The sequence below is a fragment of the Leptinotarsa decemlineata genome, unplaced genomic scaffold (assembly GCF_025532065.1).
Source record: "Leptinotarsa decemlineata unplaced genomic scaffold, Ldec_3_MD MMD2_tig00078422_RagTag_RagTag, whole genome shotgun sequence".
In the NCBI taxonomy this organism is placed as follows: domain Eukaryota; kingdom Metazoa; phylum Arthropoda; class Insecta; order Coleoptera; family Chrysomelidae; genus Leptinotarsa; species Leptinotarsa decemlineata.
Window position 1 is genome coordinate 21,728,771 of NW_027412747.1, and position 27,575 is coordinate 21,756,345.

Genomic DNA, 27,575 nt, shown 5'->3' on the forward strand with positions numbered 1-27,575 from the left:
CGAGTAAACCCGGAAAAGACTCAGGCGATAACCATGGAAAGATTACTATCTTCTCCGGCCAGAAAAGTGAGAATCTCTGAAAGGGAGATTGACTGGCAAGCGCGGGTAAAGTACCTCGGCCTTCTAATAGACCGTAGGCTCACTTGGAACCCGCACATCATGTACGTTAAGTCTAAGATCGAGGGTCGGATAGCCAATCTGTACCCTCTGATCAACAGAAAATCAAAAATGAGCACGAAGAACGAAATCATGATCTATAACACGACGTTCAAGCCTGTCGTCATGTATGCTTCAGGCGTCTGGGGACAAGCGGCACCGTCCAATATTTCCATTTTGGAAAGGTTGCAAAATGAGCTAATTAGGATGATTGTGAATGCTCCTTGGTTCGTGCGGAATGAAGCCATCCGCAGAGATTTGCAGCTGCCTTCCATTCGGCAGTCCATCTAGTCGAGGAATGAGAGAGTTTTTGAAAGAACGGAAACTCATGAAAACCCGTCAGTTAGGGAAGTCACAGAAGGCCGCGACACTCTGTCGAATGAGGCCCTCATGTCTCCCGTTAACGGATGAATAACTTTCTCATTCATCCCACCCCAGCCAGGTAGGGGTATCCCGTGAAGGGTGGCACTGATGTCTAAGGACTTCATGCCGTCATCAATCAGTCATGAACCCATTGGTCCTTCTTGAGACCAACAATCAGTCGAAAGGGTAGGGGAGCTGGTCTCCAAACCTGAAAGAATTGAAGATGACATTCTGGCTACACACACCCCAAAAAGGTATACCGTACCTTAAGTGAGTCTCTACCAAAGTGTGATATGCTGTTTTCGCAGTCTAAACTTCCAGTTCTCTAGCAAAAACGTATATATATATATATATATATATATATATATATATATATATATATATATATATACGTTTACTATGCCACAATATATTGGTGTCGTCAGCGAAAAGAGTCAATGTTCCAGATATACTTATATTCATCAAATCGTTAATATACAGGAATGATATAGGACCGAGAACCATATAGATTCGTCCTGTTCCCTTTACATTTATACATTTTTTGGACTTGACAATAACAAAAGTTGACAACAAACACGATTTCTCAATTTATCGTAAACCGGCACATACAGATATTATCATTCATAATTCGTCCACCCACCCGTATCAGCATAAGATAGCAGATTTCAACAGTATGATCCACAGACTGAGAAATGTACCCTTGTCAGAAGCGAATTTCAATAAAGAATTGAATATGATAAAGCAAATAGCCGTCAAGGATGATTATGATAGCGGTCTGATACATTCTTCATTATCAAAAAAGTTATACAGTCAAGTTTTGAAAGAAGTTTACCCAACTCGAAGAGAAGAGGATAAAAGTTATAGAAACTTAAACCTACTTAGGCCACTACAAATATTTCAGATTTTCTGCACAGCAAAGGTGTAAATACTGCTTTCAAAACCAACAACAACTTGGGCATGCACATTAAAAATAACAAAAATAAAAGTTCAGTTTCAGAAATATCAGTAGTGTATGAATTATTGTGTGGGTCATGTCCGATGTTTTATATGAGTCAAACTGGAAGAACGTTCATAGCCCGCATAAAGAAACACAAATATAGTTTTCAGAATGGAAACAAAAATTCCACATATGCCAGTCATTCAATCTCAGAGGGACATGAGTTCAACCATGAATACAACTCCTCCATTTTCAGAAGAAAGGTTTGAAACTTAACCTATTGGTTTCAATCATTTGTCAACTACGAACTGACAGAACTGTAGTACAGCACAAGTCTGTATAGAGTCCATCTAGCCTCTCACTCCAGAAACATATAGTTGGATAGTGATTTTTCTTTTGATGTATATTGAGTTTCTTTTCGATACAATAGAAGGCGCATATGAGGGTCTAACGAATAGTGTTCATTTGTAGATAGCTCTGAATAGTTAGTAACATAGGTACATGATGGAATAACCAAATAACATGGTTGAATCTATATACAATATTTCTGTCAGTGTCAAACAACTGGTTCGTTTTTTCACATTTTACTCATTTTACTGACAGCATTTCATTGGCGAATTGGTCAGTTCATTCCTACTCACATTTTTTGATGACCCAACAGAAGCAAAATAATTTTTTTTTCTTTCAGTTACCATAGTGAACATGGAAGCTGTAGCGGGAGATCCAGTATACCTGCCTTGTGATATATCGACTATAGAACCTGGTGATCAAGTGTTGTTAGTGTTGTGGTACAGAGAAGATTTCGGGACACCTATCTACAGGTAAGTCACTGTAGTAACAGTCAAAATTACTGAAGAAAGCTCGCTGTTCTTAATTTTCGATATTCTCATAGTTCACAAAAAATTTTTTCTTAGAAAAATGAGTTTTGAAACTTTCTGTTTCTTATCACTTTTATCTGTAACTAACGTTAGAGATGTTTCGTCCTGTAAGGACATTTTCAAACTCATACATATACTTTTTCCTTGTTCATTTGTTCCATTTGTGGTGATAGGTGAATTGTCCTTGAAAGAAAAGGAGATAACATGCCTCTCCAAGTCTTGCCCATTTTGGGACATTTCATTAATTCAGTCTAGCATCACTGATGATACCACGCGGGTTGAAACTGCGTTTTGCTGGTGTTGGATCATAATTATTCCCCCTATAGTCTATAAACCTTTCTATTCATCTTGAACAAATAATTTTATGCAGTTTCAGGTATAATTTTCAACTGTTTTCTTGATATATCTCAACAATTCTGAAATCTCTTGAACATTGCACTGCTCACTGCTAAAACAGATTCATTACAGTTTTCATCCAAAGGCCTGCAATGGGAAATGTTCCTCAATTTGGGTTGAAACAGCAAATACAAGTTTGAACAAAATAAAGTTGAGTTTGATTCATGAGTTTTTCAAATTCACTTTGAAAAGTATTCAAATTGATGTTTCAAATGTTGGGTTTTAATTTTTAAAGGGATTTGTTTCCAATTCACATATTGGCAACAGCGCCTATATCGAGTGGAAATAATTTATACGTACCTAGATATTCTACTTTAAAAAAGGAAAATTATCTTTATAAATCAACAATTGAGGCAAAATATAAATTATAGTTTAATACCACCTCCACAAGCCACATAAACATCAGTTGTTTTGTTATTTATTTATATAGAGGAAGATAGGTTAGGTGCACAAAATGTCATATGTCACAGAATGTCTCGGAACTCGGAACATGAGTAAACAGAACAGCACGCCTCTGAAAAATGTCATCTTTTTTTGTCTCATACAGGTAACAGCTTCATTGTCCTTTATTAGCTATAACCGATGTTGCCAAATGGTGAAATAGAAACGAATCCCTTTAAATGGTGAATGCATTATTTCATTTCTCCTTTTTAGGTATTTAAATCATTTTTTAAAGAAAGAGGTTGAAATGATAAGTTTAAAATGCGTTGTTTGAGAGCTCTTTTATGGAAACTACTTGATTTTCGTCAGGAGGAACATTTCCTATTTCATTAATGAAGATATTCAGAACTTCGTACAAAAATTACAAACCATTATATTCAGATGAATTCTAGTAAATATAACATAATGTTATTTGGTCGAAAACACAAAATATACCGTTATCTTGAAGTATCAAAAGTACTATTGATAGTGACGAAAAAGCTCTTTATTCATTTATTTATTTATACACTGTTCTACAGGTTATACCCAACTACAGAATAGGGATTTGTTTGCAGGTGGTTGACAATGTTTCGTGGTGTATTTCATCAGTTCGGACTTTCATTGTCTAATATAATATAAATCGATTTGAAATCCCTGAAAAAAACAAAAAGATTAACCGAAAATAACAATTTTATTAAAACAAAAACTGAAATTACAAGGAAATAACATACAAGCTACAACCAGAAAATAAATAATTTGAATAATAATGGAAGCTGAAAATTAAAAAATATTATTAACAAAAATGAAAAATAAAAAATTAAAAGAATCCAAACCAAGTTACGTCACGACGTTTCGATTGTTAGTATCCACCACCCGAAGATGATTGTAGACACAAATTTGAAAGTAGAATATCATGAAATTTCAACAGCTTTCTTTTGAAGGTTGTTACCCACTGAAAAAGCGGTAAATTCAAAAAATAGCGCAATCTATATGTCAGGCCTGAGACTTTTGAGCCCATGTAGTATTTTAGCCTCACGTTTGCCTGGGTCGATGGTAAGCACGACTAGCGTGTCTGAGTATTGAATTTATTTCAAACACCAAGAACACAAGCACGTGAAAAAGCAATTCGGCTTTAGATTGTTTTCTTAAGATATACGTGAGGGAGGTAAATATTTCCTCTGTTAACGAAAATTCAGAGAAAATTGTCGAGCAACTGTTCGAAATATGGAGTCTGTGTTATCGTAGCTTGGAATAGTTTTGATGAGTTTTCGTGCAAGTATTTGTTTAATTCACTGGATCGGGCAAGTAGTGCGATGTTGATTTCTCGACGTTTCTAGAACGTGACGTATTGATTTTAGAAGCAATGATTGAAATATAGATTGATTTTCAATATGTTGACATTTATGAAGGTTCTGTTGAGTTCGTTTGAAAAATGTGCGAGAAATCGCTTCTGATATGTATCTTCAGAAAAGTTTTTTTGGCAAAAACAAATTTTAGAGTCAACAAAAGTAGTAAATATGGAATTTTGGAAAGTTAATTATATTTAATTATGATTTTTTTTTAATTATCATTTCTAAAAATTCAAGAAAGGGCTTTATGGTATTCTTGTGAATCATCTGATCAACGGAAAAAGAAAAATTATATATGTGAAGATTATACTTTTTTTCTGTGTGAAACAGAGCCTAGACTTGAATTTTCGACCCGGTTTTCGCCTTTTGATTTTTTGCCATAGTCTTACAAAATATATTCGTTAGGACGAATTATCTACCGCATATCGTTCAACTCGAATCGTACGTAATAAGGCATTATTATTTCTGCTTTGATAATTATTCATTTCAAATAATGGTGGACGAGCGGGTTTGATGTCGTCGAATGAAACTACATTTTTATCAAGACTCGTTGCTCCGATCGACTTTCCACACGAGTACTTTTATTCATAAAATTGTCCAAGTAACCTTAATTTGTTGAAAAATATTGAAAAATATCTGTCATTTCAAAGTTTTGGGGTGTGGACCATCGGGGGTAGTCCGTTCCTGACTTTGTAGCAAAACAACTGACTCCTGCATGAAAGCTCATCGAAGGAATTCATTTGTTTAGTCAATTACCAAAGTTTGGATGATTTTGAATATTCACTTGAAAAGTTATCAAAGAAAAACATTTTTCATTTTGTAACTTCGAGGGCCCGTTACTTGGTAACGAAGGATTTTAGGAAAAAAAGTTATATGAAGTACTGGTGATATTTTGAACCCATCTATACATTTCCGAGAGGAAAAGAGGAAGTCCAGGGACACCCTGTATACATTTGAACAACTATCATTGAAGTAGTGACTATACATTTCAACATAAATTACGGAAAATTAAATATTCCACAACTGGTTTTGAAAAGTTTGGTATTTTGGTATATAATATTATTTGTGTTGCGAAATTTCGAAAGTTTTGTCCGTTTAAATGTGGTGTGTTATTGCAGCTCCATATCTCGATTATTATTTACTAGTTGTTTCCGGCGGCTTTGCCCACGTAGAATTTGATTTGTCACAATAAGATTCGTGACAGGTCATATTAAACAGTGATTACAATATTTTCGTATCAATCCAAAACACTTGTAGAGGATCAATGGAAATCCCCCATCTCTAAGTCATAAGCCGGCGCCCTGGCTATTACACGATGAGTATGAGAGACATGTTGTGAATCTTGAAGCTATGTAGAAGTCATTCAATTCTATGAATAGAAGACTATATTTCGTATATTAGCATTTTCGAGACAGTGAAGCTGAAATTCTACTCCATAAAGATACCTTCTCTATTAAGAGTGCTCGTTAGTTAAACGGAAAACCGAAAGATGCTTATATCAAGTTTCCTCCTTCCAAACAACAAACATAAGAGGATTTTGTATCATCAAGTAAGCGACTGAGGTATGTTACCAGGAAAATGCAGGGTGGCTCATTGAAAATACTCCAAAAAGATTCACAGATTTGTATTTGCTAATAAAAACAGGCGAGTGTGCTTTAGGCCTAGCGACTGAAGTGGAACTTTTTTAGCTCCATCTATATGTGTGTAATATATGTTCATTGAAGTATACTATACACATGTATATACATATACATTAGGTTGTTTAATTTTAAGGCTATATTTCTTTTTTCTCGCTCCTACCTGATAATCAGACAAATTATGGAAAAAATCTGTTAATTTTTTTTAAAAGTCAATGAAAGAGTTATCTTATTCGAAAATCTAATTCTCCGATTCCATTTATGAATAACACAGAAACATAAATTGGTTAAGTACCAAATTTCGCTGTTATGGCATTCTTTCAGACTATAGCACCGGTGCTGGGACTTTAGCTAGTCGAAACAGGGCTGCGTTGTTTCAGGGATCTGATTCCATCAAGGTTGATGATGAATTGTGGCGAGAATATGTTCCACAAAAGTTGCAACTTTTTTTGCTCGTTTCACGATAAGAACATCGAATAACTTACTTCCCAATTCTTCGATTCTGAGATAGCAGAAAACTGAAAAGAATCACAAGAAAGAAAGTTTAGTTTTGCAAGTGGAAAGCTCATTGGAATCATTTGATATTCGGCATAAAGATTAACCAAGACCACGCAAAAATGAGTTTCCAAGTGAAATACCAGTGAAGGAATTCAATTTCTGGACGAAAGAGCGGGAGAGAGATACTTTACATCTTTCATATATCTGTCTTTCTTCATGCTGTGTGATTTGACTCACTTGTGCTTGAGAAATGTGGCATGAGAAGGGATGGATTTCTCCTCGACATAATAGTGGGAGATAAGGATTAGAAACAACCTTCATCCATCTGTTTATTCGATGAGTAATGTTTCATATAAAATTGTGTATATTGAAATATGAATCTCAAGCTAGTTGGCTGAAAAAATCTTGGCGAAGCTATGATCGATTAAAATTCCATATATGAATTTCTTAACATTATACTCATTCGAATAATGGCTTGATTTCGAACCACTTTGCATTTCACATTTTTTAAACTTCACAAACCACTAATCAACGGTTGATTTTTCTGCTGCAAAGTCTGAGTAATGTTTATCAAGCCAAGCCATGACTTCAACAATATTTTTTTTCTCAACATACAAAGTTTCTTTCCATACATGTTACAAACTAATACTCCGTCAGCTGTGAGATGTGTACACGTGTATTTTGAAGGTAAGGGGTTAACTAAAAATCATATGGCCATAGTCTGACCAGAATTTGCCCAGGCAATAAACTCGTGATTTATTTTCGATGTGTAATAATATTTATCGATCAAATTTAAAAAAAAAATGTATACTCTAGTATCGGACTGTAACTCATAATCAAAATAACGCATACCCTTCACACAAAAAAAGCTGAGTGATACTCTTTTATCTCATCACTCATAATGATGAGATAAAAGTCCCTGAGAACAAAAGTAACAACCCAATTTTTGAATCCTCACTTATGAAGCTATGAACCTAGCTGGATGGGCCACCCTGTATATTTTCAGATGGTTCACAGTTAGGCATATAGGAGTACAATTTTGAATCACCTCAGGTTACGACGCAACTTCTCTGTGCGTTTCAGGATATAATTAGTTGAACTCTACATACAGAACCGACGAGTGAATATTCAAAGTTTATGGTGAAGTTCGGGAAGTTGAAAAAGTGAAGTGTTATGCTCCAGGCAACTCTTTGCCAAGTCGGGAAAATTGGAATCGGAAAACTTGTCATTTTCGCTTAAAGGAACCCGCAAAAGGAATTAACAATTACGTGTATGATTGTGTGAAGAAAAGTTCGTGTTGTACTTGAAGAACTTAATTTTTTGTATACAACAGAATTGTTCTGGTTTCTTTCTTAAAAACTGTTATGAAAGCAAAGTTTATTCATTGTATGAACTTGAATTATAAACGCTGATCTAAATTAATTGAACACCAATGACTTTGTTATTATTAGAGGAACGGAACCTGCAAAGTAATGGTGAATTCATTTTCAGTTGGATACGTTTTTGTACTCATTGTTATGAGATTGTATTGCAGCTTTCTATTGAAAGGTATCTACATCACCATAGCCTTCCTTATAAGTTTTATTTCTTGAATAACTCCACCAAAAGACAATTGGGGTGTAAACAAAAGTGATTGGAGGTCACTGAATGAAGTCAATGCAATTCTATTCATTTAAAATCGAACACAGCGATTAGAAGATGACAGTTATTTGTGGAATCTCCATTCTTCTGAAAATAAGAATGAAGAAAATTCTCCTTTGACAAGTAAATGCAAATTAGGATGGTCTGTTCATGATGGGAGTAATTCTTAGGTTGGAATGGCTGAGAAAACTCATTATACCTTGCATATTTGCGAATCAGATCAAGATGAAAATTTGCAAGAAATGGTAAGAAAGTCATTTCGAGAGATAGGTACGAAATTGGTCTGTTTTGGTTATACGTTATACCTGAAACTAAAATACAAGAATTACAGAGTAAAGAAAATTGCGAAATATTCCAAAATTTGGCGAAGAATACTGCCAGAGACTAGGATGATATGAAGAAAAAGGATATATACGAAAACTCACCAGAGAAGAAGCAAAAGTCGAAACCCAACGAACATGTTATATTCCACATTTTGCTGTCGAGAACACTAATAAGAACAAAATTCGTCTTGCATTTGATGCAGCCTCAAAGTCACATGGCGTAAGCTTGAATGACCATCTTCTCACCGGTCCCGATTTACTACAGTCTTTAGTAGCAATACTTTTTGAATTCAGACAACGACGTTTCGGATTTTGTGGAGACATGAAGGAGATGTTTCATCAAATAAAAGTACGTGAAGAAGACAGAAATTCACAAAGATTTTTGTGACGAGATTTGAAATATAACAGGGAACCTGACACCTATGAAATGATGGTTATGACCTTTGGATTCACCTGTTCACCAGTAAGTGCCCAATTTGTTGAGAATTACCACGCTGATAACGTTTTGACAGATCCACGTATACGGAAAGCTTTAACGAAGAAGTTTTATGTGGATGATTACTTGGATTCTACGAATTCTGAAGAAGAAGCTGTCCAAACTGTCCAAGCCATTTGTAAGGTGATGAAATCTGGAGGATTCGATGTGGTGAATTTGTAACGAAAATTTCGTTCCATTGCTAAAGTTTCAACATTTTGCATCGAAGTAATGCCGGGGCAGTAGTCACTTCCTCTTTCAAATTCGATTGAAGACCGCTTGCGCGAAAAAGATTGGATATCGATGGCATATCATGAACATCGAGTGATTTTTGCTTCAGAACGGGACTTGAGTAGCGACCGTTGACGAATCGACAGGTTTGTGCAGAGAACGTGGTGTAAAGGCATTTTCTGTTAAAAGACCTATTTATCCTATTTATCTTTTATTAAATTGTGTAAAAAGGTAGATTGAATGTTTATATAACTCATTGAGTGATTCTGTTGATTTACAGTGAACAAATTTTCGGATTTTTCCGAGACCACGAGGATTGAGGTTGAAAATCAAAATTTCCTTTTATTTAAAGAATCGTTGGAAGGAATCGAATTTCAGTGTTATATAACTGTTAGGGAGATCCCTTTGGAGAGGATCGATAACATATTTCTGGTATTCATTGAAATTTGATCACTTTGAAGATTTTAGTTAAATTCCTTATGTTCCTTCGGGGATAGGAACTTGCTAGCCCAATATCGTGCGATCACGAATTTAACCATTCACGTTTGTTTAAACAGTGTCTACTCTGTATACCTTTTTAGATATTAGAATAGTATTATTCCGGGGATTGATCATTGACTGCTAGTACAGCCGGACAAGGAACCAACAGAGGAATTCTTCAGTTGAGCATTTATTTTCTATATTTAATTTGTTCATGATAAATGATATCTCTGTGAGAAATAAATGCAAATCTGATAGACTTGTTCTCTGTTCTTCTGAGCTGTGTAGTGGTCAGCGTTGGAATTTTCCTCTGTCAGACATTCAATCCCTGGTCTGTACAATTTATATCTCAGGTCTACTTGGTAGTATCTTGGGCCTTTACCGATTGTACCTGCCACCCCTGTCAGCGTTGAAGGTAGCTCTTTCTGAATTCAAAGTTATCTGACAAAAATTTGTTTAGGATTTGTCACCCAAAATTTATCTTTCTTTGGATTCAGAATTATCTGGCATATATTAGCCGTTTTGTCTTATTACTATCTTAATAACACCGGAAATTGCATTGCATATCCTTACGATATCCTTACAAATTATCAAAGATTATTTTTCGTTATATTTAACCTGGCAGTTCGTTATCAATTGGACAACTACTGGATAGATTTTCAATAAAGTTTATAAGGAATTCATTTAATTATCAATTTTATTGTTCACCTACCACTTGTAGTGGAATTTACTATTCCCCATTTTCTCAGGAGAATACTGGCTTTTCTAGTTTCATTTTTTCTTATTTTATTTTGTTTCAATTTTTCATTAACCTTCACTTGGTTTTGAAAGTAAAATTTTGTTGAGTAAAATTCAGAATATACCCTAAGGTTCTAAGGATATCCTTTGTTCCCTGAAATATTGTTTAATCAATTCTGATTCATTCCGTTTGTTTCGCATAATATTGAGGAAGCCAAATACTGGGTAGACGATTGGTATTACCCATCGCTGACGAATTCTGATCGAAGAGGCTCAGTTAACCACTACAATCAATCATCCTGCTTCATACAGACCACTGAGTCGTCATCGTTGTCAAGTTAGGAACGATAACAAGTAACTGTTAGCCCAGTAGATTCCAGCCCAACAGCACTTCGTTAGGACCAGCTTCGTTCAAACCACCCACCCAGGTATTATCCAACCAGGACCATCTTCGTTTGAATCAGATTGACAGATTTGTCATTGACTGAATTTTAGAAGCCTTCAGCTGATATTTTTTTGTTGTTTACATAATTTTGTTAGTTAATATAGCCTTCAGCTTTCGATCCTTGATGAATATAGCCTTCAGCTTTTGAAATTTTGATTAATATAGCCTTCAGCTTTTAATTTGTTATAGACTTTAGCTTATTGTTGATTTTTTATTAATCAAAATTGTTAATCGTTCCTCCTGGTTAATTCTGCCTCCTCCCCCAAGATAGAAAATTTCTTCAGTAGTAATTATCTGTTATTTAATTTTCATTTGCTACCTGGCGCCCACTTAATGAGCCAGTCAAGTCAACTTTGTTATATTGGTAGTATTCAGTTTCAATTTGCTTTCGACTGTTACCAATCATTTGTTGAAACTCACTCACACCCTCACAGTCACAATCTGAGCAGCCTATCAGCACATAAGTGATAACTTCCATATTTTGAACTTTGAGTTTTTACCTTTGCACGTTCAGAACTTGGAGGGTCACAAATTGGATGACTAACTCGAGAGCCTTGAAAGAATTTACATCAGAGCCTTCATCTGGAATTAGGCAGATAGATGATCATTCCTCGCTCCACAGAGTTCTTGGTTTACGGTGGGACACAAATGAAGATCAATTCTGCTTCAAGGTGAATTTGAAAGACAAACATTCTGAAAGAAACCCGACAAAAAGAATTGTTCTCCGCACAATAATGGGTATATATGATCCACTTGACCTGATCTCAAGTTTCATGATTGAGTAAAAAAATTTAAGAGGTCTGGCGTTCTGGAATTGGGTTGGATGAGAGATTGCATGAGGACCATTTAACAATCTGGAAAAAGTGGTTGAATGAACTGCCCAAACTAAAAGACATCACAATTCCACGATGTTATAGTTTACTCATTCTAAATGACTCAAAAATAGAACTTCACACTTTCTGCGACAGCAGTGAGAAAGCATTTGCAGCAGTTCCTTCTCTTCGGGTAATTGGAGGATCTGGAGAGGTATCTGTGTCACTGGTCTCAACAAAAACACGTGTGGCACCTCTAAAACCTTGTCAGTTCCAAGATTAGAGCTGCAATCGGCTGTTATGGCAAGCAGACTGGCACATTCAATTCAATCGGAATTGGACAGACCTATAACACAATTGTTTTTTTGGTCAGACTCCAGATGTGTTATTTCTTGGATCAGGAGTGACGGCAAAAAATTCAAACAATTCGTTTCACATAGAATAGGAGAAATTCAAGAAAAGACTAACGTGAAAGACTGGAGGTCCTACCGACCTGAACCCGGCTGGTGAAGGGACTAGACAGTATTTCGATACAACGAAAGTAATTGCAGATGTTTGGAATTTTGGACCGAAATTCTTGCGACTACCCAAAGAAGACTGGCCCAATAAAGATTTAAATAAAGAATCACACAGCTTGAACACAACGGAAATGAACTCATGATATAGTGGCACGTAATCAGCTTTTTTGTATTTGAATGAACTGTTATTCATATTTGTACTGAATTTATTAGGTTTTGAAGTGAGACCACGAAGTTCAATTGAAATGGATGGGTGGTGCAGGTCTCCATTCACTAACGCAATAAATTTTCTGTTCACAGCACAGTCAATATTGAATATCACTTGAGTTTTTTCCCAACACCAAATCTTTATTTTTAACACCTCGACACGTGCTTCGATCACCAAGTGATCATCTTCAAAGAGGAAGATTAAACTAGAAACTAAAGCGAAGCTAACTCTATTTATGCCATATAGATATACCAACCTAAATTAATTTCACAATTTTGCCTTATCTATTATTTTACAATATAAGTTTAACTGTTATAGCTGTATATAAAACAATTTTCAGATATGTAAGAATTATTTCCTGTCTAAATTTATTTTTGCAATGTGTCTTTATGTAGTAATCAGTAAATTTCACTAGTACGGACTTCCATTGTCTAATATGTAAAATGATTTGAAATCCCCGAAACAACTGAAAAGGAAGAATTAAAAATAAATAGCTGAAAATAACAATTATGTTAAGCAAAAATAACATGAAATTTTATTTTTGCTTGATATAATCTAAAAATGGCAATTCGTTGGTGAAGAGGACCGACACTAAGTGGGAAACATCTGTATACCGAAAACCCACTCACACGGGACAGTATCTGAACCACGAATCCAACCACCATCAATCGACTAAAAGAGGAATCATCAAGACTCTATTAGACCGTGCTTTTGGGCTCTGTAATACGAAGGAAGGTCTCGAAAAGGAACTAGACATCATCAAAAATGATCTTCAACGAAATGGCTACTCCAAAGCGATGGTAGAAAAGACTTTAGCTAAAAGACAGCAGGAGCCTCACAAGGAAGAAATGCCGTCACAACCAGTGCTTGCACTTCCCTACATCAGAGGATTATCGGAGAGGATAAGAAGAATTGGTTCCAAGTACAACATCAGAACCTGCTTCAGATCTGGTAACACTATCCGTAGTAGCCTCACGAAAATCAGGCCACCAAACGCGGACTGCGATTCCAATAATTGCATTTATCGAATACCCTGTGGGTGCGGAAAATCCTATACTGCTGAAATTTAGAGTTCATTAAATGTGCGCATTGCCGAGCACAAGAAACACACCCAGCGAGAGGATACCAGCAAATCAGGAATAGCAGACCATGTTTGGACCCATCAACACAATATCGAGTGGTCCCAACCTGAGATCATACACTGAGAGGAACATTGGTTTAGGAGAAAATTCAAGGAAGCCGCATACATGCTGTCCAACAACGTATTCAGTCACACTAGCTTAGAGATACGCAACAAATGGAAACCCATCAGTGAAGCGGAAAATGGAAAGTGGGGATGAGTGAAAGTACTCGAACGACCCATAAATAGTCATCTCTTCCAGGTTATTTTTGCTCAATATAATTGTTACTTTCAGCTATTTATTTTCAATTCTTCTTTTTCAGTTGTTTCGGGATTTTCAAATCATTTCACATATTAGACAATGGAAGTTCGAACTAGTGAAATTCATCATGAAACATTGTCAATCACCTTCAAACAATAGTAATCAGTTAACCCAACAATATAATTTTAACAAGCTCTTTGGTATAGGTTCGTCTTCGTTATCCATAATATCATTATGTTTACTTAGTTCTACACTCTCATAGGCAACTAGTTGCCTATTATTGTTGAGTTGTCTGACTAATTCCAATGAAATGAAGTCTATGGAATGGTTTTGTTGCAAAATATGAAGGGCGACTGCTGATTTTTCAGGTCTTCCTTATTTTAAGTGTGCTATGTGTTCCTTATATGTTACTTCAATAGATTTTTCAGTCCATCCATAATATTTTGTATCGCAGTCCTTACATTCAATTTCGTAAATTCCAGACTTTTTCGAATTCTCGACTGTGTCTTCTGGACTTCCTAAAAGGTTCTGTAGTGTATGACTTGTTTTAAAAACCACCTTCATACCTAGTTCCTTGAAAACCTTTCCAAAGTTCTTCGTATATTGGTGGTATGGAACTGAGATGTATTTATCTTGGTTTTTGTCCTTTCTGAAAGTCGAGGTTTCGTTCATTCTTAACCTAAACTTCTTCTTCCTTATTATGTCATCTACAATACCCCTCGAGAAACCGTTGGTGGCTGCTATTTCCTGTATTGTACGTCTTTCTTTTGTGAACCTATCATGTGTTAGAGGGAAAGTCAAAAGACTATGCACTAAAACATTCAACCCAGCACGTTTGTACTGTCCACAGTGATGAGAACTGTCAGGAATATACCTGTACGTGCTTGTTTCTTTTCTGAATACATCGTATTCTAACCCTCCATATTGGCTCCTCATTACCAAAACGTCAAGAAATGGTAGTGGTCCCTTATTTTCTAACTCATACTTGAATTTTATTGATGGACATCTAGTATTTAAAATGGAAACAAAGTTCTCAATATTCGATTTTTTGGTATCGAATATCGCGAAAATATCATCTACATACCTTAGCCAAATCCCAGGAAAATACTTCGACTTTTCTTTGGTTTCCATTTCGAATCTGCTCATGAACAGGTCTGCCAGGTAGGGGGACAAGGGGTTTCCCATGGACGTTCCTTCCTGTTGTTCATAAAAGCAACCTTCTACCTGGAACCGATTTTGTTTCATACACAAATTAGTAAGAGAAACGAATTCATCGATTTCGTTATAATTGAAATAATTTTTCTCTAGTAATTCCCTGAGGTATTGCAAGGTCTGTGGAACGCTAGGAAATATGAAACAAACATCAGAAGAAACCAAAATCCCACCTTCCTGCAGAACCATGTTGTTTGTATGTTGTATGAACTCTAAAGATTTTTTATACCAAAACTTGGTTCCGCAATAGACAAGGTTTCAAATTCCTTAGTGAGCTACTTTGCTTTCTGGTAGGTAGGAGCTCCAATAGCTGACACGATGGGTTGTTGGGTTTACTGATTACTACATAAGGACACATTGCAAAAATAAATTTAGATAGGCAATATTTTGAAATCAATTTTTATATAGCTGAAAATTGTTTTATATACAGCTATAACAGTTAAACATATATTGTAAAATGATAGATAGAGCAAAATTGTAAAATCAATTTAGATTGGTTTACCTGAATGGGTGGTATACCTGGATGGTTTACCTGTATGGGATATCTATATAGCATAAATAGCGTTAGCTTCGCGTTAGTTTCTAGTTCAATCTTCCTCTTTGAAGATGATCACTTGTTGATCGAAACATGTGTCGAGGTGTTAAAAATAACGATTTGGTGTTGGAAAAAACTCCAGTAATATTCTAACCCAACCTTCACTGTTTGGGAGTATAATATTTCCATAAGCGTATTGATAAAATTAAAATTTTCGATTAACGGAATACCAGACCCTTTACCAGAAAATACAGTTCGTGGAAATGATATTTTCAGAGAAGTATCTGTTGATTGAAGTTTTTATCGACCATCCTCACCTTCTGAAATTTGAAAATAATATGTACGAGTGAATTATGGAAAACGTTTTGCAGGCGTTATGATTTTTTAAATCATTAGATTCTGCAGTACCCGTTACACTTGAATTGTCCTCCTATGTTATTTTTCATGGAAAGTTTTCCAATATCTATTTTGATATAAGTTAGATATTCAAAAACAGCGGTATTCAACAATTTTTGAATGCGATCTGATTTGGAATTCTATTATATTTTTCAGATGCAAAACACATCAATAGTTAGTTAGTTTTACTTTCCGAATGACTGGTGAATTTGTATTGAATTCATTATCTTGTTTATTTTGTATTGGAAAATCATTTCAATAGAATTGTTTCCGTTAGTTTGTGAATTTGTGAAATGATGCATGAACAAATATGCATAGATAAAAATATGTAATATCAAATTCGATTAATTGAGTGCGAATCTACCATTGCTGGTATTTGAAATATAAAATCAATTAGTTGGAGTTGGTGTTGGTGAAATTTATATCGATTTGGAAACAAGTTTCATTGAGAGCACAATGGAAAAATGGAAAATAATAGAACCTCCCAGTTTCATGGTGTTCAGATATAGTATACATATAACTATAGCTGATCCCACTGTTACTATCTCAAAAACGGTACGTTTTGAGATGTTTATTGAAACAATATTTGTCGAATTTCGTTTCGTTTGTCACCTCTATTTCAAGTAGTAGAAGAAGTTTGAAAATTACATTAATTCAGACCATTGTCTGATATTATATAAAATGATTTGAAATTCCTGAAAGAACTGAAAAAAAATAAAAAAATTGAAGAAGAAGATTTGAATAGTTTGAATAGTTTATTTTTCTCTTCAAACAGGTGGTAGATTTTGAGATGATATTATATTTCCTTGATTCAAAGTAGTTCGTCTTCGCAATAATATAATCAAACGAATGATGTCGTTGAAAGTTCAAGAAATTTGTTTTATTCGTTGAAAAAAGTGTGATTCTCTTGTGGAACATGGCGCTGTTGGCATGAAGTAATAGTTTCTCTAATATAGATAAAGCTTTCAGAACAACCTGTGATCTTCTTTGAAAGAAATACTTTTTTCTGTGATATCTGCTTTTCTTTTTCCGCTTCACTGGTTTGGCGGAAAATGACCGTTTGGCGGGAGTTGGCCATTTTTTTTCTGCCTAATATAATCGTGATCTCCAGCTGTTCGTTTACAATTTTCTTCTTTGATTTTTCAATTCTTTTTCAGTTCTTTCAGGAATTTCAAATCATTTTATATAATATCAGACAATGGAAGTCCAAAGTAATGTAATTCATCATGAAACATTGTCAATCACCTTCAAAAAAACGAGAAAAAGTTTAGATACCATATTTTTTTAAATTTGTTACAAATCAATTGATAATGCAACGTTTCGTTTATAAGAATATATCGAAAACATAATGTTTTAAATATGTACCTCTAATTTTTTCATAGATTTTTGTATGCACAATACCTGTGTGGATTATCTCTGTGATCTGAGATATTGCCTCCTATCTTCATGAGAGAACACAAATATTGAATATGTTTCTAGGAGACACAGGATGTATTGGAAAATAGATGAAAAATCTGTAGATCCGTATTTGAAAAAATGAGGTTGATGATGAAATATATTGAACGAAACTTTGTAGTTCATATTAGTTATCATCATTTTCCAACAAATATGAAACAGTGTTGAAAGTTCTCGTGCCTTTTTTATATCATTCCAAATGGAGGAGGTAGAGCCAAAAAACGAAATTCGACAATTCTAGATTTTGGCGGACATTTCAAAAGCCACCTTTAATATTCTTGATCTGTAAAGAAACTATCCTTATTTCCCAAAATGAAAAACATACTACTAGGTCTTACCGTTTCCGCGATAGCAATAGTGAGTTCAGCTGAAAAAGACGGCCTATGATGAGTTAATTTCTTCATCTCGTTATGTTCTCTGTATCTGTAGAGTAGGGAGGGTGAGTGTCAGGCCACAGCACTAAGGCCACATGTGACCCATTGTACATCCTCCCGAGGAGTTGTCCTCCTAGGTCATCGTCCATTCTGTCCTTTCCAAGAAGGTGGACAGGTCACTGGGAGACATCTCCTTTATATCGGCAGGTGTAGGCCAAGACACGCCGAACACACATTCTCTTATCGACGATAACTCCGGGCACTAGCACAGGACATGCCTGACAGTCTCATCTTCCTGTTCACACATCCTGCATAGAGGTGTGTCCACTAGCCCCATAGTATGGAGGTGTTTCCTTAGTTGAAAGTGGCAAGTCAGAAATCCTACTATTAGGCGTAGATTTTTCCTGGTCACCGCCAGATATTTCTTCGGCGCCAGCTTCCCAGGGTCGCCCAAGGTGATCCTGGCAAGACTACATCCTTTGATTTCATCCCATCTCTTTAAGGATTGAGCATGGGTGTAACATTTGAATAGTTCCGCAATTGTCGAAGTAATTTCAGTTTTTTGTTTATTACATTTGTTATTTTCGGTTAATCTTCTTGATTTTTTCAGGGTTAGCAAATCAATTTATATTATATCAGACAATGGAAGTCGGAACTGATGAAATATCAATAATAATATTCTGTGGACAGCCTCATTCCAAGCGGTAGATTGGGGTGGACATTTCTGTTCATCCTCAACCACCGCCTTAGATTGAGGTGAGCATTTCTGTCCAGTCTCGGAATTGGTTTTTGTTGTTTCTGTTTTTGTGTTGTTTCATTCATGTGTATTCCCACGAGTAGCAAGGAAAGAGTTCGTCACCTCTGGCAGAGCCCCGCATTATCAGAGGTATGCTGATTACAATGAGGTTTTTCCCAGTTTCCCAAGGGGAAACCCTGCAGTCATTCAGCTGTCGGTACGATTCCTTACACTTCAGCTTGGGTAGGCTGGTCCTCGGTGGGATGTTTTGCAAAGGCTTCTGGGAGTTTTAGTTCCCTTCACCCTACTCATTTCAACCACTGACCAGGAGTCCGGCGATCTCGTCCGTAAGGCCACATTGGCTTCCCGGACAGGGCCTCCAGTCCCCTGGCCGTTCCCCTATACGCCACCAGGGGACGCGCCCAATAAGTAGCCCAACCCACGAGTATTTTCGACCTCGTCCCGTGCATTAGTTGAGAGGCAGTGATTTTTTTCGTCAGCACTGTATTTTTTCTATATAAACCACGATGTAACTAGTCATTCGTCCCTATACAGGGTGTAACTATATGAGTGTAAACCATTTTAGGAGGTGACTCCTCATCGAAAAAAAGATAGGATCTTTGATATAAAGAAGTTTCATTGGAGCATCCCTTGTTAAGATACAGGGGGTAAATAAAATTTGTATAACAATTTTTTTCACTAGCACTAAAACAGTTACAATATTGAAATCAACCTGACGTTTCGTACTACCAAAAAGATACTTAACCAGAAATTCATTTGGTTTACCCCATGGCTGTAAGGGGTGGAAAACGCAACCCCTAAAATTTATTTCCAATGTAACTTTTTGTCTCATTATTTGTTTACCATTTGAAAATTTATTTCCGATAGCCTGTTTCATTCTAAACAAAAAATGTCTCGTGGGTTTTTTGCCCAAAATAAACCAATTCGCAGCAAAAAATCAATTAAGGAACAACTACAGAGATACATCGTCATAAATGCGAAAATACGAAACTAATCTATATAGTAGGTCGCTATTAGCGATAGTGACAATTAAATTGATATGGCGCTGTCAGTTTGTGAATTTTAGAAATCGAATTAATACTAATTGTGTGTTGTTGTTCTGTTCTCAATTTGTCACTTCAAAAATTCACCTGTTATTAAAATGGCATATTCAAATGAGGAAATGGCTAATATGCATCAGGTTTACGGTCTGTCGCAGGGAAATGGGTTAGAAGCTTCTAGATATGCTGAAATGTATCCTTAACGGCAGCATCCTTCACATAGAATATTTGCTCGACTTCATCAACGATTACGAGAATGTGGTTCATTCGACAAAAGAATGCAGGAACGCAGTACTTAATTTGATTGAAGAACAACCTACTATCAGTACTAGAAAGATTGCTTTCCAAGTAAATATTGATCATATGACGATATTTCGAATTTTGAAGGAACAACTCTTATACCCTTAACATCTGCAACGAGTACAGGCACTGTTACCGCGAGACTTTCCGAACCGTCTTGAATTTTGCAATTGGATGCTGGAAATGATTGGAAGAAATTTTGACTTTCTGAAGGCGATAGAATTCACAGACGAATGTAGTTTTTCTCGGGACAAGATTTATAATTTTCATAATTACCACATATGGGCTGATGAAAACCCTCACGCTATTGTCGAAACTAATCATTAAGAACAGTTTTCTCTGAACGTGTGGCTCGGAGTTATTGAGTATTATTTAATTGGGCCTCATTTTCTACTTCCTCGATTGAATGGTGAGGCATAAGTTCAATTTTTAAGAGAAGTGCATCCAGTACTGCTGGAGCAAGTTCCTTTGGGCATCAGAAGGGATATGTTTTTTATGCATGATGGGACTCTCGCCCATTTTAGTGGAGTAGCACGTCAGATTTCAACTGAAACATATGCAACTCAAAAGATACGTCGAGAAGGTCCCCAGAACTGGCCCGCTCGATCCCCGGATCTCAATCCTCTCGATTTCTCTATTTGGGGCCATTAACAGCATTTGGTTTATCGTACTCCTGTTCGCGATGTAGAGGACTTAAGAAACAGCATCATCGATGCGTGCAGGGTAATCAGAGAGACTCCAGGAATATTTGAGCGAATACGTGGCTCAATGCGCCGACATCTAGACGCATGCGTAATGTCTGAAGGGAGACATATTGAATATTTACTATGATTTCTACATGTTGTGTGTTTTGTTATCAATAAAATAGTTTTGTTTTTTACCCTTTGATCGTTTAATGCAGGTACTAACTACAAAATAACAATCAATCCAGTTCGCATTTATGACAATGTATCTCTGTAGTTGTTCGTAAAATAATTTTTTGCTGCGAACTGGTTTATTTTGGGCAAAAAACCCCAGAGAGATTTTTTGTTTAGAATGAAACAGGCTATCGGAAAAAAGTTTTCAAATGGTAAACAAATAATAAGACAAAAAGTTACATTGAAAATAAATTTTAGGGGTTGCGTTTTCCACCCCTTACAACCATGGGGTAAACCAAATAAATTTCTGGCTGAGTGTCTTTTTGGTAGTACAAAACGTCAGGTTGATTTCGAAATTGTAACTTTTTCAGTGCTTGTGAAAAAAATTGTTATACAAATTTTGTGTACCTCCTTTAAGGAGCTGTACCTTAACAAGGGATGCTCCAATGAAGTTTCTTTATATGAAAGATCCTATTTTTTTTCGATGAGGAATCACCTCCCTAAATGTTTTACACTTATTCAGTTACACCCTGTATAAAAATAATTTTTTTCAGATGATCTGCCAAAGAAGCCAAACTGAATTCATCTGATTTTACAAAATTGCAAAAGCTTATTTTTCACATACAAACACCGTTTCGCTTTGTTTACACATACATCCTCCTGTGGCTTTTGATCCAGATTACTTTTTGTTTGTAAACATGATGTAGCCCGAAGTAATTTCAACTCCGCCACTCCAATAACGCGATGTTAATCAAAATCGAGCCTCTTTCATTCATCGGTACTTGATTTTTTCCAGTGTCGATGGCCGGGAGAGGGATTTCAGCCAGGCAGAGCGATGGTCGGACGAAAATATGTTCGCCAACAGAGCCTACTTCATGCCAGAAAAGCAGCCCGCCGAATTAGGGGTGGATCATATCAGGGATTCCGACCAGGGCGTTTATAGATGTCGAGTCGACTTCAAGATAGCGCAGACTAAGAACAGCAGGGTGAATCTCACCGTCATCGGTAAGTCACAACTTCGGCATTATACGTGATGAAATTTTGGGATTGAGGTGACTCGACTGCAGACGGATCTGTCGTAACTCTGTCGGAATTATTTGATGAGTTTCAGTTACAAGAAGTTGGATAACATCGGTATATGGTCCAGTCATCTTAGTCAAAATAAGGTGGGTATAAACCAGCTATAAACTGGTGTCAACTATAATGAACTAGTATTTTGATATCCTGAAAGCTTTCTCAGAATCTATACCTACTAGAATGTACAGGACTATAAAAAAAGTGAGGTTAAAAGTCATGTAAATCCATTTTTGCATATTTATTGCAAATATCTCGTTTCCTATGGGATTTTTGCTATTTGTTTTCATCATCAATACTGTAGGAAATCGAATTCCCTACAACTTTTGTTCAAACAAATTTTTTCATAAATTGAATCGTTTTCGAAATAGGGGGCGCAGAGAGCGCGGTTAGAACATCATTCAAGGTCAATCGGTAGTTCCGGTCTAATACGCGCCACATAGAGTTTGATAATTGTTGATTAATACATAATTGGACCCTGTTATGCAATATGGAATCAACTGACAAGAACATAAATTTGGAGTAACATCAGAAAAAAGTAGTCTGGTGATTATTGAAAATAATATTCAACGAAAGTCATTTTTTGTGGAGGAAAAATAATATTGTTTTCAAAAGAGGATATTTAAAATAGTTCGATTGTTTTTTATTGAATTATAACCTCAGGAAACCTACTCTAAACAAATTGAATACAAATTCCAAGAAGAACTTTAAAAAAATCACTTGGGTCTTTTTTGCAAAAATGAATTGTATAAATTCATTCATCTACAACTTGAAAATCCAAGTTTGTATTGTAACCTTCTACGTCTTCCTCGATTGTTTTATCGCCTATAAGGTTGAGATAAAACGGATGGTCCGCAGAAGGAATCAAATGCAAATAGCTTTTGATGTCTTGAAGTTTCGCTTCTGCTAATGGTTTACCATTGAGCCATAGCGGAGTCAGATGTCTAGAAAATAATGTTCCTGGTTGTCTTCCTTTTCCTGTTTTGATATCGATCTCTATATACCCATCGCCATCATTGTATTTCGTTTTTGTAAATATACTGTAGGGTTTTTCTTTCGAAATCTCTATTTCTTTCATTTCATTTTTTCGCAGCTTATTTTTCTATTTGTTACTTGCTTTTCCGGTATTCCCGTGCTTACAAAGTCTTCACTCTTCATAGAAATTACTTTGATTGGATTTTTTTTCCGCAGGTTTCCATTACCTCCACGTAGTCTTGGGGAGAGAACAATTTTGGCAGTTTCTTGAGGGCACATTCTACGTCGCCAAAATCGCTATCGTTTGGCAAGAAACTGTGTCCCGAAACTAAAAAACGCAATCTGATGGTTTCTAAATGTGTGGAACGTTCGAGTATGCATTTCAGCATTAGAACCATTTTTATGGTACGGTTTTGGCCACTGCAAGAATCACTCCACAGATTTTTTACTGTTTTCTCAATATTGTTCTCAATGTAAAGCATCAAATAAGAACCAACTTCTTGTGACCCTCGACCTGCCTGTCCTTCCAGCCACAACTTGAAAACTGACTTTGATTCCTTTCCCCCATAAATCCCGCAGTTGTAGAGCCACAACTGTCTTTTATGAAATATTATGTTAGTAGTTAGCCGCGGTGAAGGAAGGGATTTCTCCATGTCATAAGTCAATGTTTCTGTGGCGTCGTTTTCACTTGCTTTTTTGAGGTCAATGTCCATCCCAGCTTGTTCTGCTTCTTCTAGATGCTCTAAACTAGCTATCTCTTCCTCATCTCCATCGGGTAAATTCTTAATTTTGACGTCATTTGCGTCGCACTTGTTACAAGTATCTTTTTTTGGTTTCTTCAATTTTAAATTGAATTCGCTTAAAAAAATTATATGAAGCAAAGCTCACTGTGTCCGTATTTTCATTTTTATAATATCTATACATTTGTGTAAGTATTGTTCCTGCAGCCAAAAACTCTTGTTTGTCTTTTTTTTCCCTACAGTAATGAGATATATATCTAGGAAACTTACTGATATTACTAATAACAGCATTTTTTGGTACATTGACATTTTGTTGTGACCTCCAGATATACCTCGTCGATCAAGTGTTTCTAATTTTCTTACTTTACGCAGGGCAGTATTAACACGCTTCGTAGAAATCCCCAACGTTTTGATGAACATTTCTCTACAGACTACGACTTAATTGATCGAATATACTTTAGAAAATGATTGTTTCTCTGGATTTCTTGCTGCTGTATTTTTCCTCATTGCTTTTGCTTCTTTTACGTATGCACATAAGGATGAAGTCTGGGGCTTGAAGCACCGACCAGCACGGCGGTCTATTTGAGTGAGTGAACAAAGCACCCACGTCGAACCAACCGGCTACCGACCGACATGAACATTATATTCAAATATAGCAAATTTCTACCTGTAGATATAGATATTCAACAGCATGACACCATGATTTTGAAGTTACATTTTTAAAATAATATGCCTTTGTATATTCAATCATGAATCCAGTAGATACAAAGGTAACGCTAGTTTGCATGAGACGTTTGGATATTTTCGTTGCACGAAATCCAATTTCCATTCCATTCATATTCAAGGCTGAATGTAAATGGAATGATGCAGACACAGGAATGATCCTTTCAAGGATTAAGCTCGAGCGAGCCTGAATGTTGCAGGGATTCAAGGCAACAATGAATTGTGTAAAAATATGTCCAGTGTAATCCATCCATTTCAAAGTTCCTTTTCCATTTACATGCTCCGCTCATCTGCAGAAAATAACGACTGTACAATGAAAATTGTTACGAAAAAAGAACTCCCTACTATTCAATCAAAGACAACAAAATACGGGGTAGTACACCGTGATGGTATAAAACCTGAATTGGTGAACGTTTCGTCTGCTGCTACTCGTATGGTAGACATCATCAGTAGTCAATGTATTGATTGCGAAGACGAAAGTTATAGCTGAAAGCTCAGCAACAATAGCAATCAGTTTTAAAGCTTTCTCATACAAAATTTAACACGTCATAGTCGTGTGCAGATTCACTGTAATCAAACAAGCCAACTATTCATAATTTATTTTCCATCTGATGTGGGCATTGGGCAAAAACCCATTTTTTTCCACCCGCATGTATTTTGAGCAGACTTTGCCCTTTACTTACAGGTTTTTCCAGATCCTTTCTGGTGTTTGTGTGTATCGTGAATATGTTTCGTCCTCATAAATAATAGGTCGACATTTTCTTCAACAGGTCAGAATTTTCTTCAAGAATTGTAATCCCAGTAGTGGAATGGCTGTTATTTTTCGCCTATTTCCATAGAAATCCAAGTTTACGAATGTCATCTAGCAAAGACTCACTGCTACCCGATATCTGGAATGATATTTTCATGAGTTCCCCTAAGCCTATGGACTCGTTTCCCCTTCATATGGAAATTGATTATGAATTTGCGCCGAATTGGCAAATCAGTACAGCTCATCACAATTTTGGAATTTTTGACACATCTCTTTTTATTTGGAGTTCAGAATGTTTTCTTTAATCATTGCTTCGCCGGTGCTTCTGCTTGCATGAATCTCAAAAGACAACGAATAACTCACGATGTGCACTACACGAGTTCCTTGATGTTAATGAGCTCACATGTCACTCCATTTGTTGATCTACATCCACCTCCAATGCCTTCTGCTTCGATACGTGAAATGTGAAATTCATAACTTCTGACGAAATGTTAGTCGTAACAGATCACGCCAATATATGAAACCATATATCAGTTTCAGGAAGTGACGAACCATGTATCAATCGAATAACAAATATATGTCGGAGAGTTTTGATCGTTTCGGACAAAGTTTCTGGTAGATCTCTAGGCATATTCTATTACAGACCTCTCTCCTCAGTAGGAACAGGAAATTACCCGGATACTGACGAAGGGATGATTGAAAGGGATATTTGAATAAAAAGATGCAAGGCGACCCCAATTTGAGATAGAGGAGAAGGGTTGAGAGTGGGATATTCGAATAGCAATTAGAATTTCGATGCCTATATTGACCTGGGATGGATTGTGGAGTATCTTGGGAGTGGTATCGATATTTGATACAACCAACGAAAAGCAATAACGGTGGTGACAAATTCCATCCTTACTTGAGACTCCTCAACCTAACGAACTTCTGAGTGCAGTTTTTTATTATGTTTCCAACTTGGACCTCAACTGAATATTCCAACTTGAATATTCAGTTGGGTTTCATACCTCCTTTGAGTAATTATTTTACTGAAATTGTGTTGTTTGATGAATAGTGTGAAAGATGTTCAGTACTGTCACGTGACCAATGGTATTACGTGAATAATTGACTATTGAGATATGAAATTTGCAGGTTCGCTGTAAGTGAACAAGCCAACTATCCATGAATAGATCCCTTTCTCAACATGTTGTGGCGAATCCTGTTGATAAAATTGAAAATTATTCATGCTTATATATTCTCCAATACGCCTGAATTGTTCACTTGTTTTGTAAAATCATATGTTTCGTCATTTACCTACTTTGTTCCAACTCTCTACTCGTATCAAGTGAATCATCGTATAAACTACATATTTTTTATTTTTGATTATATTAATGCACCTTAACAAAAGATAAATTTTTATGGAATTGTCTGAAAACTGTGAAAACTGCATCAATTTGGTACCTGACATGAGGACTAGAAGATGTATCCTGTAGATCTGACAATAGTCGGATAGGTTTCCCTTAGCAATTTGGTGTACTGTAGTCCGTGTTGAACCGCGTCTGTAGTTTCTATCTATTCGACGTTAGGGCTGCTACTTTGGAGTCATTTTCCAAGAACTGATCCAAACTGAAGGTAGATGACTCGACTATGGGGTCGTAATCTACCTGGCCCCCAGAGGCATTAATAAACAATTAAAAACAAAAATTTAGAACAATAATTAAGGGTCAATTAAAAGATGGGCTGCTTTTCAACTTAACCTAGCGAAAAAAAAAAGAAAAATATAGGTGAATCATAGAAGACTATAAAAATATAAGTGAATCATAGAAAAATATAAAAATAAAATTTGAGTATTAGCGTATATAAAATCAAAAATACTTATTTCCAGAACAATTTATACTCGTGCGAGTATAAAATGTAAAAGTACAAATCAAATAAAAATTAAATTTTTGAATAATAATTTGAATATAAAAAAAGTAATAATTTTATTTTAAATATAAATATAAATATGTGGCTAAATTCTTGTGAAATATTTTCATGTTAGTAAACACTCATTTATAACCCTAGCGTAAACAATAATCATATACAGGTCCGTCTTAAAAGCAACTCTATAGTGACTGAAGTAAGATTTTCAATTTCTTCTTGAAATTGTTTAAAGAGAAGTTCCAAAACTCCTTGGGAAGAGTGTTATAGAATTTAGGTGCAGAATATGAACAAGAAAACTGGTACAGTGGAATTGAGTGTTCGGGAATAAGTAGCATATTATTTTTCCTTGTGTTCACCCTATTGATGTTTTTGAACATAGTAAGTTTATTGAGGAGATACGTAGGTTTGCCAAACGTTATTACTTGGTGTGTCAAGGTGAGTAAATGGAGTTTTCGACAGTTATCTAATTTGAGCCATCCTGTTTCTTCAAATTTCATACTAATATGTGCAAATTTACGTATTCCATGAGAAAAACGTAAACAGGAATTTTGAATTTTTCGTAGTCTAGCTGCATCACCCTGTAGAAGTGCTAGACCA

The 27,575-nt window shown here is 35.9% G+C and overlaps 1 protein-coding gene across 2 annotated transcripts in view; it reads left to right on the forward strand.

The window, feature by feature from the left end:
• The window catches only part of side-VII (sidestep VII transmembrane protein), a 338,106-nt gene that overhangs the window by 243,305 nt on the left and 67,226 nt on the right, over positions 1-27,575 (forward strand). For both annotated transcript variants that reach the window (XR_012468277.1, XM_074186061.1), the window contains exons 2-3: positions 2,145-2,277; positions 21,610-21,818. Coding sequence is in view for 1 of the 2 variants with exons in the window: in XM_074186061.1 (XP_074042162.1) it covers positions 2,145-2,277; positions 21,610-21,818 (342 nt within the window). In the remaining variant the exon portion in view is untranslated. The remainder of the gene's footprint in view (positions 1-2,144; positions 2,278-21,609; positions 21,819-27,575) is intronic.